The 13,352-nt window shown below is 25.5% G+C and overlaps 1 protein-coding gene across 1 annotated transcript in view; it reads right to left on the bottom strand.

The window, feature by feature from the left end:
- The window catches only part of LOC117173330 (RING finger and transmembrane domain-containing protein 2), a 22,645-nt gene that overhangs the window by 5,990 nt on the left and 3,303 nt on the right, over positions 1-13,352 (bottom strand). The window contains exons 2-3 of the mRNA XM_033361825.1: positions 9,296-9,599; positions 5,159-5,854 (exon numbers count right to left, since the gene is read on the bottom strand). Of these exons, the coding sequence (XP_033217716.1) occupies positions 5,159-5,854; positions 9,296-9,544 (945 nt within the window). The 5' untranslated portion in view covers positions 9,545-9,599. The remainder of the gene's footprint in view (positions 1-5,158; positions 5,855-9,295; positions 9,600-13,352) is intronic.

Raw genomic sequence — 13,352 nt, 5'->3', positions numbered from 1 at the left:
AAAAAAAAGAAGAAAAGAAAAATATTTATCTTTTAAGTTATAAAATATTAATATTGATGAATAGTTGCCTAAATTTTAATAGAAATAGTATACTAAAAAAATGTATTTTTCATAAAATACATGAACTTTGCACAAAAGAAATTTATTCACTTTTCAATTAAATATAGAACAGTTAAATTTGTAGTTAAAAAGAAAATTAATTTTGAACCAAAAACAAAAAGAATTTTTTACAAAATAGTTCAATTTTCATAAAGCAAATTTTTTCAACTAAATTGATGAATCATCAACCAACAAAAAAACTAAATTGTTAACAAAGTAGTTCCACTTTCAACCAGAAAATATGACAAAAAAATCGTTAAAATTCTTTGAAATTGGTTTAAATTACTAAAATTAATTGAAAATTCTTTGGAATGTTTTAAAGTGTCCTTAAAACATGTAAATCCTTTAAAATCTCATATTCAATTTGTGTAATCAATTGCAAATTCCTTGGAATCTTTTTAAATTCTCTCCAATTTTTCAAATCCTTCAAAATCTTTTGAAACACCTAGAACTTTTTTAAAAATATTTTGAAATTTCTTGAAATTTTTTGAAGCTTAAGATTGAAATTTACAAAAATTTAGGCTTTACAAAATTCTGATTATAAAATGTCATAAATTTCTGAATTTTCCTACTTAGTTCTGCGAGAACGAAATTCACAGGATCTCCTTCATATTAATATTAATCTATAAAATCTCAAGGGAAAAATTAAAGAAAAACCTTTTTCGTAAAATAAATTTTTCAGTTTTTCTACAAATTAATGTTGTTTTGGCAGTTTGAAGAAATTTTCCACTTACTCTAAAGAATTGGAGAGATACAAATTTTTGAAAAAACAAAAATTTGTAATTTTTATCATAATTCGCTTTGGTTCGTGAAAAAAAAATAATTGATGAAAAACAAAATAATATGTCTCATATTTTGGATTGAAAAATAATATATTACGACTTTTAAACTAAATAATAAAACACTTAATTTTTATAATATTTGTTTAGTTGACAATTTCTAAAGATTATATTATCCACGATCAGAACAAAATATTTACAATATTTGCAAACTATGGGTTTATAAAAATGAAAAAAATGCAACAACAAAGCAATGAAACAATTAAAAAGTTAAATGAAACTGTATAATGAGTTTCAGGACTAAAATGCTAATTAAAACATAGTAAATAAACAAAATATTTGTTAAAATTTGCTCACAACAAAATAAAGGTTTAGATCCTGTAATGAAATTTTTTAAGTATTTTCGCAATCGCATGGAAACCATATTTAAAACATTTCAGGATGTTTTAAATCTTTAAGATATTTTCAAGAGCTTTATAAAATTTCAAGAGATTTCAAAATATTTTTAAGGATTTTAAATATTTGAGGATGTTTTAAAAGATGTCAAGGAATTTCCAATTTATTTTTATAATTTAAAGGAATTTCAAAGAGTTTTAACAACTTTAGCAGGGTTATTAAAAAAAATTCCAAAATATTTAAGAAATCTTTAAAAGCTGTCAAGGTCTTTCAAAAGATTTGGAAGGTTTCGAAATGTTTGAGAGTATTTTAAAAGCTTCCAAGGAATTTTCAATTTTTCACAGTAATTTAATATGAGATTTTAAAGGATTAAAATTTTTTTAGGAGATTTTAAAACATTCCAAAGAATTTTCAATTAATTTCAATAATTTAAACCGGTTGCAAAGAATATAAACGATTTCTTTCACATTTTATGGTTGAAGGTGGAACTACTTTGTTAAAAATTTAGTTTTTTGTTGGTTGATGATTCATCAATTTAGTTGGAAAAATTTGCTTTATGAAAATTTAACTATTTTGTAGAAAATTCTTTTTGTTTTTGGTTCAAAATGAATTTTTTTTACTACAAATTTAACTGTTCTATATTTAATTGAAAAGTGATATTTTTTAGTTGAAAATTGTTGTATTTTATTGAATACTCGTCTTTCTTGGTAGAAAATTAGTCTTGATGAAAAATAAATTTCTTTTGTGCAAAGTTCATGTATTTAATAAAAAATACATTTTTTTAGTATAGAATTTAGCTTTTTGTATGAAAATTTAACTTATTAATAATATAATTTTAATAATATATATCACAGTAATAAGGGCCCATGGAAATGGCCCATGTGCTGAAAACGGCCATGCGGCGGCGCTAGTAGTAACTTTGTTCTAGTTGTTTTGACTATTATATGTCTTTTGACAAGTTGAGCCGTTACAATCTCTTTAAAATATATCAAATAAACGGTTTATTTATGTAATTATTGTAAAAATGACACGGTGGATTTTTCTAACAGTGTTTCTCTGTTTTTTTATTAATTATTTGCATTAATTATCGCTCCGGTATGAAAATCAGGTTATAAAAATGAACTCAGAGAACACTCGAAAACCCCAAATTAATAAAATAGTTAGAAGCTTTCTAAAAATTATTCAAGATCTGAGGAGAAATGGTGTCGGTTTTATTTTAAAAGAATAATTTTAAGTTTCAAAGATATTAAAATGTGGGTTAAAAGAATATGGAAGACTGTGAGACAATTTTTTTTTTAATTTTTCAAGATTTACCAATTTTTTAGGTAAACTGAATTTTGTCAGGGTTTGAAAAAAGTTCTTAAAAATCATGGGAAATTTTTAAATGATTGTTTTGTAAGGAATTTCAAGAGAAAATTGAAAAAAAATTATAAAACATTTTGAATTATTGCCTAAAATCTTTAAAAAGCGTTAAAGATTTGAAAGAAAAATTTTGCCATATTACATAATCTTAGAAAAAATGAGTAAGTTTAAGAGATATTAAAAAGTTTTGAAACGATTCAAAAATGATTAAAACTTGTAACGATTTTTTAAGAATTTTGTAAGGTTTCACGAAAAAGGAAAAAAATGTCAGGTTCCTAACAAAAATTAAAATAATTTTTTATTTCGAAAAATTAATTTGAAGAGATTATTTAAAAAGATTTGAGAAGTTTTCGAAAATAGTCAAAGAAGAATCACAAAGAATTTAAGGCAATTTTTAAAATTTTGCAGAATAAATAAAAAATGCAGGAAAAATTTAAATAATTTTTAGATATTAGAAGGTTTATAAGGTCTGATAAGATTTAAAAAAAAAAAGAATTTTTCTTATATTCGTGTGTAACTTTAAAATAATTTTTTATTTTGAAAAATGAACTTTAACGCAAAATTGAAAAAGTTTTTTAAATATAACAAACGATTTCCTCAAATTTCTAAAAATAGTTTAGAAGATTTTAAAGCAAAATGTTTCAATTTGGTCAGATTGCAAAATAAAAGCGAACAAAAATTGGGCAAATTCCAGAAATATTTAGTAGAATTTAAAAGAATTTCGAAAGTTTTCACGAGAATAAACAAATTTTCTTAAATTTGATGGGAAAATTTGGAAGATTGTAAGGTAATTTTTTAAAAGTTTGGAATGATATTTGAAAGTTTTGAGAAAAATTCATGTCAGTTAAAAATATTTTCAGGAATTTAAGACGTTTTAAATATATTACAAATATTTGAAAACTCGGAAACATTTTCGAAAATGCATCAAATTTTTTTTGATTCCTTCTCAACTTCTAAACATCTTTTAAAAGGACTCGAATTTGTTTCATAATATTTTGTAAAATCCTATATTATGAAAAAAATTCTTTAAAATCTTGCAGATTTTTTTTTTTTATCAGCCTGAAAAATTTAAAAATCTGTAAAATTTTGTCAAGAACCTTATGAAAATTATATTCACATTAATTTAAAAACTAGGTGATAATACTTATTTTCTTGTTCTCAATTTTCAGAATTTAATTTCAACATGGATTTATTATAGCAATTCGAAAAATAATTTTCGATTAATTTGAGTGTTGTCAAAGATAAAAAAATATTCGTTAATGGTCTTTCTTTAAGAGTGACATGCAATTTAAAAAAAAATATTTTAGCTACGTTAAAAAGTCTGATTGATTAAAAAAATATCGCATTCAAGAGTTCGTTATTTCACTGCAAAGAAAACAATATTTTAGGATTTATCATAATCCTTGTTTGTCATCTATAGATATAATAATTATATTAATATATAGTAGCATTATATTTTAAAACGGCAATATAAAAAAAATAGTTCTACATCACTATATTTAAAAGTGTTTGAATATCCTGGAGAAACACAAAATAACGAAAAAATGAATAACAAAATCATAAATTACCAAGAAAAAAAATTGATGAATTATAAAATAAATGAATTGTTAAATTCCCATAAATATTTCGAGAATTGAAACATTTGTGGGAATTTAATAATTCATTTATTTTACAAGTCGGTGAATTTTAGTTTCGGATATTTTTAAATTCGTGATTTTATTTTTTGCCAATTAAAGATCTTGTCGTTATTTGAACTTTGACAATTTTTATAATTTGATAATAATTTATATTTTTGGCATTTTTAAAAAATTTATTTGTGTATTTGTTATTTATTTTTCATAAGTTCTGAATATCCATGCAATTTTTTGGTTTTTTAGGATTGTGTCAATTATGCCGCGTTTTCCTATATTACAGAAAATAATACGTAAGCAAATAAGTCTTATTTACTACTTGACTCTACACTTTGAAGAAAAAATTATTTTAAAGGATTTTTCATGTTTATTTTGTAATTTGTATGCATTTTTCGTATGGTATTGCATGGTTATGTTGAGCAAAGTTACTACTAGCGCCGCCGCACGGCCGTTTTTAATTAAGAATCACGCGAAACATCAAAATCGCCAATTTATTTAATTTCTTTCAAATGGGGATCGAGATATGAATAGAAGACCACCGAAATTTTCCGAAGCTTTCAGATCGGCTATCATCGTGCAGCAGAAAACCTGCGAAAAGCGAAGTTCGAGTCGTGCATTTTCGGCTTTCACACGAACTTACAGTCGTAAATTTCATGCACGATCTGGCAGCTTTGTCTATTTGGTAGAAAATTAATCTTCGTGATTAAAAAATAAACTATTTATATAATATAAATTTTCAGTTGAAAATTAATCTGCTTTGCCTGAGGTTCGAACCTATTTTGTTATAAATTCGTCCTTTTTCGTGAAGTTCAACTGTTTTTGATTAAAAATTAAAAATATTATCTTGTCGAAAATATCAACGAGAGCTGAAAATTGAAATGAAAAACTCACCCGAGTCTGCAGTGCAATAATTTTCGCTGGCAAGCAAGTGAGGATGACTTTGAGGACAATGGTGATAAGTTTGAGCATAAAATCGGTGATGGCAACCGACCAGAGCAACTCCCAGGCACTTGTCGGTGTCGAGAAACGCAACAACATTGGCTGGCCGAAGACAAAATCAACGAAAACGATGCAGCCCGTTATGTAGAGTATTATTCCCAGCAGGGCCATATGATTTCTGTTCTGCTGTTTCGCAATCTCCCGCTTTAAATCCGTGTCAGCTTGAATAGTCGTCACGAGCAGAACGATAAAGTGAACGATTCCAGCTCGATAGTCGTAAATGCTTTTCACGAGGAGAATCAAAAGGAATGGAACGTATTTCTGGAGGATTTTCAGCATCTTTCTGGCCTCGGGATTCATCGCGGCACGAACACCTGGCAAATTATCCTGCGGGTCATTGTTATTATTTTGATTCTCGGCATTTGCAGCCTCTCGGATGTTGTTCAGGTAGTTGTCGGTTGAGGTTGTGTTGTGATAATGATGATTGGGATCGGTTGGCGAATTTTGAGGAGTTGCTGCCTCTGACTCGAGGGGTGTCTCCAGGTCAATTACGTACGAGTCCCGAGGCTGATTTTGACTCGCTGGCGTCCTCTCCTCGGGACTTTGTCTTTGGAGGTTCAGCCAGGATGTTAGGGATATTCCTGGTCGCTGTTAAACAAATAAAATGGTTGCATCTTGTTCTTGTGTTTCCTATTTTATGGAGAAATATGCGTAACTTAGAGATGAGAGGAATTACAGCTTAAAGAGAGCTCAAAGAAAGGGTAAAAGATTAAACATTTAATTGTCCAGCGACCCAGAAAAACTTTATGTTTTTTGTTTTAAATCAGGTAAACCCTGGGAATCTCCTAGAATTTCACATGAGAACCTTGCATTTGAATTTTTGTTTTGCTTTTGAGTTTATACCAGATTTCAAAAAGTTACCAGTACTGCTAAAGATTTCAAAATATTTAGAAGAATTTTAAAGTCTTTATAATATTTAAAAGGATTTTCAACCTTTCAAAAAGAGCTCATGGATTTCAAAGACTATGGAAAGAATATCGAAGATTTCAAAATCTTTCACAGGTATTTCAAATATTTGAATGATTTTAAGTAAATACAAAATTTGTTTAGAAAGATTTCACAAATACTTCAGAGATTTCATAAAGATTTCAAAACATTTGACAAAGATTTCCCAAATTTCAAGGATTTTATATTTTACAAAAATTTTAAAAAATTGATAAAAAGATTTCAAATATTTTAATGATTTTAAGTAAACACAAAATTTTATAAAAAGATTTCAGAAAGCGTATAATTACACCAGATTTCAAAGATTTTAAACCATTTCAAAATGTTTCAATAAATTTGAGATTTCAAAAGATTTCAATGAATTTAAACGAACGCAAAAGACTTCACAAATATTTCAGAGATTTTGTTAAAAATTTCAAAACATTTTACAAAGATTTCAAAGATTTTAGATTTGACCAAAGTTTGAAAAAAATGCACATGATTTCACAAAAGTTTCAAAGGTTTGAATGATTTTAAGTAAATACTAAATTTAAAAAAACATTTTTTTTAATATTTCAAAGAATTCATAAGGATTTTAAAAGATTTTCAAGTCTTTCAAAAAGGGTATATTACAACAGATTTCAAAGATTTAAAACCATTTCAAAAGGCTTCAATAAATTTGAGATTTCCAAAGATTTCAATGATTTAAAAAAAAAAGATCTCACAATTTTTAAAAATATTTGACGAAGATTTCAAAGATTTCCATGATTTTATATTTTACCAAAATTAAAAACGAAATTTCAAAATATTTCAAAAATTTTAAAGATTATAAGTAAATACAAAAATAGTTTAAAACATTTGAAAAATATTTCAGAAATTTCATAAAGATTTCAAAATATTTCAAAACATTTGACAATTATTTCAAATATTTAAATAAATATCCCATTAAATTACTAAAATCAATTACAAATACCTTGGTAATCTTTTAAAATACCCTTAAATGTTTCCAATTCTTTAAAATTATTTCAAATCCTTTGACATTTTTTAAAGCTCTTGAAAATGCCAAGGAATTAAAAAAAAAACATTTTAAATTCTTTGACAACAGTTTTTAAACGATTCAAAAAAATTAAAACTTCCAAAGATTTTTGTAAAGTTTCACGAAAATGAAAGAAATTTTTTCAGGTTCCAAGTAAAAATTTTAGAAGATTTTAGAAGATTTAAAAAATATTCAAAGAAGAATCTGAGAGATTTTTAGGCAATATTTAAAATTTTGCAGAATAAAAAAAATGCAGGAAAAATTTGAATTATTTTTAGAGATTCGAAGGTTTAGAAGGTGTGACAAGATTAAAAAAAAATGAAAGAATTTTCCTTATATTCGTGTGAAAAATTTTAATAACTTTTTATTTTGGATAAAGAAACTTTCAGAGAAAATTAAAAAAGATTTCAATTTGGTATGATTTCGAAATAAAAATGAACAAAAATCGGGTAAATTCAAGAAATATTTAGTAGAATTGAAAATAAGTTCGAAAGTTTTTAAGAAAATAAACAATTTTTTTTAATTTCTGGGAAAATTTAGAAGATTATATGCTAATTTTTTTAAAATTTGGAATATTTGAAAATTTTGAAAAAAATTCGTATCAGTTAAAGATATTTTCAGGAATTTAAGAAGTTTTAAATAGATTACAAATATTTGAAAACTCGGAAGTATTTTCGGAAATTTATCAAATATATCTTGATTCCTTCCCAACTTCTAAAAGTTCTGAACATCTTTAAAAAAGACTCGAGTTTTTCATAATATTTGGTAAAATCCTAAAAAATACAAAAATTTCTGTAATATCTTCTATATTCTTTTCTGACACGTCTGAAATATTTAAAACCGTGTTAAATTTTCTCAAGAATCTTATGAATATTATGTTTAAATTAATTTAAAAACAAGGTAAAAAAGATAAAAAAATATCCGGGACTAATACAAAATAACGAAAAATTGATGAGCAAAAAAAAAACATTGCAGAATTATAAAATAAATGAATTGTTAAACTCCCATAAATATTTCTATTCCTGAAATTCAAGTTCTGAATTTCGGGAAATGAAATATTTAAGTCTGGACCAATTGTCTGGACAATTTCGTCTTTTAGAAAGATGTTATATTGTAAAGAAGCTTCATTTTGTACAAAAAGGCGAATTTTCACAAAAAATAAAAATTTCTAATCAAATATAAATTTTCTATTAAATGGTTGAATTTTAGAATCCAAAGTACGAATTTTCCACAAAACAGTGGAATTTCCAACAAATCATTTGAATTCTTAACGAAATATTTATAGCTTTAGGTAAAAAAATTAATTTTTAACACAAAAAGCAAATGAATTTTGAACCAAAATCATGAATGAATCAAAAAGCTGAGCTTTACAGAAAGATAGTTCAAATTTCAACCAGGGACCTTAATTTTTAAACTAAATAGATTAATTTAAAAAATTAAATGTAATAGATAATATTTCAACGACAAAAAGATTGTAATAAGAAATTAAAAACAGCTGGATTTATCTAACAAAACCGAATTTTCAACAAAATAATTAAATTTTCTATTAAATTGTTTAATTTTAGAACTGAAAATATATATTTTTCTACAGAACATTTGAATTTTGAGACTACAAAAGGTGCAATTTCTACCGTAAGAGACGATGTTTTAAACCAAAAATATAAATTTTCAACAAAATAGTTGACACTTTAATTTAGGAAAATCGTTAGTCAACAAAAATAAAAATTTGTTGAATTTTCAAGTCAAAAAGACGAATTTTCAACAAAGCAGTTAAATTTTCAACCAAGAAGTATGACTTTTTAACCAAATTGTTTTATTTAAAAAAATTTTTTTTCCCAATTTGAAGCGATAAATTTTCCCGCGAAATTTAAATAATATAATTATTATTAATAAAGATGGAAAATACGATTTTTTAAATTCTAATTCAAAATGCTTGTATTATAAATACTTTTTAAACTTTCAAATTTAAAATAATTTAATTAATTATTTATTAATTAAAAATTCATTTAAAATAATTTAAAATAAAATTTTCATATTCTTAATAAACTTAGTTTCAATTGTTTAATTACCAATCGAGCCTGTTCGATGAAGGGTTGAATTTCCTCGATTGTGGTGGAAATATTGTTGACAAGGATTCTTGATCGTTCCATAGTTCGGGCCCCAATGTTCAAATTACTTAAATTTACAACTGGAGGTGGAATTGAAGGAGCATGAGAATCCGCAGGTTCGTTTGGCAGCCTCAGGTGTGGAATCGGCCTTTCGGAACTGGTCAAATTATTCTCCGAACTGCTGGCTTCTTCCGATGTAGTTTCTGTCATTTTTTATGAAAATTGATTCGCATACTGGGCTTTTTTGCTGAAGGATTTCAATATCCTGCAACAAGAAACGAATTCAACGTTTTTACTTTATGAAATAAATCAAAGTTTAATTCGGGGTGGCCGTTGTAATCGAGGGAAAAAATGTATGGTCATTTCCCGATTTGAAAAAATTGTTCAGGGTCATTAAAATTAAAAACTTCAAAATAATCAAAAAGAAAATGTTTGTATATGAACCAGTCAAAAGTCCCTTCCAAGTCAATACAAATAATAAATATAAAAATGACCTTCCTTAAATTCCCAAAAAAAAAAAAGATATAAAATAAAGTTTCCCTCTTCAACTGAATACAAGTGGCAAAAAGAACAAAATTACCACCTCCAATTCAGGGTAAAAAAACAACAAACGAAATTTCCTCCCATCTAACACAATAAAAAGGATTTAAAAAATTGTTTTGCAATCAATTAGTCAACTATTTAATCATTTTCTTCATCACTAACATTCTTATGTAATTAATTTGTTTACATATTCTTTTATTATTAACAATTAACAATAATTGTTTCCTCTATGATGATTAGTTTATCAATTTTTGGTACTATTAACTTCAAATGATATGTTATAAAATTAATTCCCTTATTAACATTTTTTGTGAAAAATAAATAAGCAATATAAAACCAGTTAATTTTTATATTTTTTCATTTAGTCTCAAAAACAGATATTCTGGAAGTGATTTTCACAATGTAAATATATTAAATATGCAGAAAAATTGATAAAGCATATTATTTGAACAATTGATTAATTTTTAACAAAAAGGAGAAAAAAGTGAATTAGTAATTAACTACAAATACACATATGCCAACAAAATGCTCAAATACGGTCGCAGTACGTTTAACAATAAATACAGAGCCTTCCGCATAGAAAGGGTCAAAGTTTCATGGTCATCACTCGTGACCTATATGAGCTGAAACATTTTTTTTTATTTTACGCAAAATTTAGTCCTCTATAATTTAGTTTCTTAACGTTTTTTTGTAGGATCTGTAAAAAACGAGCAGTTTTATTAAACATTTTTGGCTACAAAATGCTTAAAATGGCAAAAAAAAAATATTTTTTTTAAGAGTCATAACTTTTGATCTATGAAGACTAGATGATTATATTTTTTTAGATTTACGCACAATTTCCTGCCCTAAAATTTTTTCCATTGCACCACTTACGTAGCTTCACCGAGAAGGGAAGTATTTTGAAAAAAAATTGAACACGAAAAAATTGCCCTGAAAAATAGGTCAAAAGTGTTCAACTTTCTAAGGACATAGCATATGACCTATTGAGGCTGGGTCATTGCATTTTTTTTTAGAATTACTTGAAATTGCATTTTGTGAAATTATCAGGTTCCAATATATATATAGAAACTTCATAATATGGGTTTCTCGCCTGTTTTAAAAAATAATTTTAAAAAATCGGGTTCTTTGGAGGACCATAACTTACCACCTATTAAAGATAGGAGGGTTTTTCAGCCTTCAAATTTTTCAAAATTTCGTCTAGCTTAATTTTGGCGTTGACCATTCTGCTCGAGAATTCAATGGGGCGTGTCAGTTTACGCTAACACGATTCTTTGGACTTTCTTTAAAATGTTCAAAACAAAAGAAATAACTTGAAAACCGAAATCTCCTCCCTTCTAACTCGATAAAAATATTCAAAATAAAAGGGTCTTTAACCAAAGCAATGAATTTTCAACTAAATGGACGAATCTTTAATAAAAAAATCAATGTTACACAAAAAAAAATATTCGAATTTTCAACTAAAAAAGACAAATATTCAATCCGACATAGAATAGTTATATTTACAGTTAAAATTTTAATTTTTAACCATAAAGAACGAACTTTCAGCAAAATAAATCAATTTTGAAACAAATATTTAAATTTTAGACGAACGGACGGACTATGCCAACTACAAAGATTAATTTTCTACCAAAAAAGATGAATTTTCACCCAAAAAAAGATAATTTTTCCACAAAAATGTAATAGTTAAAAACTTAATTTTCAACCCATTAAAAAAATTGAAAAATTAAATTTTCAACGAAAATGCAATAGATAATGTGCCAACAAAAAAATATTTTAAGTTAAAACCAAAAACAGTTGAGTTCAACCAAAGAAGACGAATTTTCTACAAAACAGTTAATATTCAACCACATAGTTGACTCTTCAACCCAAAAAGACGAATTTTCAATAAAATAGTTGAGTTTTCAACGAAAAATGTACTAGATAATGTGCCAACAAAAAAGGAGTTTAATTTAAAACCAAAAAACAGTTGAGTTTAACCAAAAAAGACGAATTTTAAACAAAATAATAAACATTCAACCAAATAGTTGCATTTTTTACCCAAAAAGAAATTAACTTCATCCAAAGAAGATAAATTTTCGAGAAAAAAAAATCAGTTCAATTTTTAACAAAGAAAAAAATAATAGATGATATTTAAACCAAAGAAGACGAGTTTTCAACAATAAATGCAATCGATGATATTACAGTCAAAAAAGATTTGAAGCTGAAACCAAAAACAGCTGAATTCAGCCAAATACGATTTTTTAATAAGAAAGTTAATATTTAACCACATAGTTGAATGTTCAACCCAAAAAGTCGAACTTACAATAAAATAGTTGAATTTTCAAAAAAAAAAATGTAGGAGACACGATGTTGCATTTTCAACCCAAAAAAAGTCAAATTCATCCAAAGGAGATAAATTTTCAAAAAACATTAAAATTTGTAACAAAAAATTAAATAGTTGATATTTCAACGAAAGAAGATTTTAATTTGAAAATAAAAACAGTTCAATTTAACACAAGACAAATTTTCTACAAAATAGTTGATATTTGATAAAACAGTTGAATTTTTAACACAAAAAGAGGTTGAATTCATCCAAAGATGATGAATTTTCAACAAAACAGTTAAATTTTTAACAACGAATTTAGTAGATGATATATCACCAAAAGAAGATTTTAATTTGAAAACAAAAAGAGTGAAATTCAACACAAGAGGACGAATTTTCGACAAAATAGTTATAAATGCAATCAAACAGTTGAATTTTTAACTCAAAAAGAGGTTGAATTCATCCAAAGAAGATGAATTTTCAACAAAATAGTTGATATTTAAAAAATAGTTTAATTTTTAACCCAAAAAGAGGTTAAATTCATTCAAACAAGATGAATTTTCAACAAAACAGTAAAATTTTTAACAAAGAAATTGGTAGATGATATTTCAACAAAAGAACAATTTAATTTGAAACAAAAAACAGTCGAATTCAAGCAAAAAAGACGAATTTTGAAAAAAAAAATGTGAAGACAAAAAAAAGTGAAATTCAACACAAGAGGAAGAATTTTGATCAAAATAGTTATAAATTCAATCAAACAGTTGAATTTTTAAATAAAAAAGAGGTTGAATTCATCCAAAGAAAATGAATTTTCAACAAAATAGTTGATATTAAAAAAAATAGTTTAATTTTTAACTGAAAAAGAGGTTGAATTCATTCAAAGATGAATTTTCAACGAAACAGTTAAATTTGTAACAAAGAAATTGGTAGATGATATTTCAACAAAAGAACAATTTAATTTGAAACAAAAATCAGTAGAATTCAAGCAAAAAAGACGAATTTTCAACAAAAAAATGTGAAGACAAAAAAAAGTGAAATTCAACACAAGAGAAAGAATTTTGATCAAAATAGTTATAAATTCAATCAAACAGTTGAATTTTTAACTCAAATGAGGTTGAATTCATCCTAAGAAAATGAATTTTCAACGAAACAGTTAAGTTTGTAACTAAGAAA

The sequence above is a fragment of the Belonocnema kinseyi genome, chromosome 5 (assembly GCF_010883055.1).
Source record: "Belonocnema kinseyi isolate 2016_QV_RU_SX_M_011 chromosome 5, B_treatae_v1, whole genome shotgun sequence".
Lineage (NCBI taxonomy): Eukaryota > Metazoa > Arthropoda > Insecta > Hymenoptera > Cynipidae > Belonocnema > Belonocnema kinseyi.
Note: the sequence above shows the minus strand (reverse complement) of the source record. Positions and strands in the feature narration are given on the sequence as shown.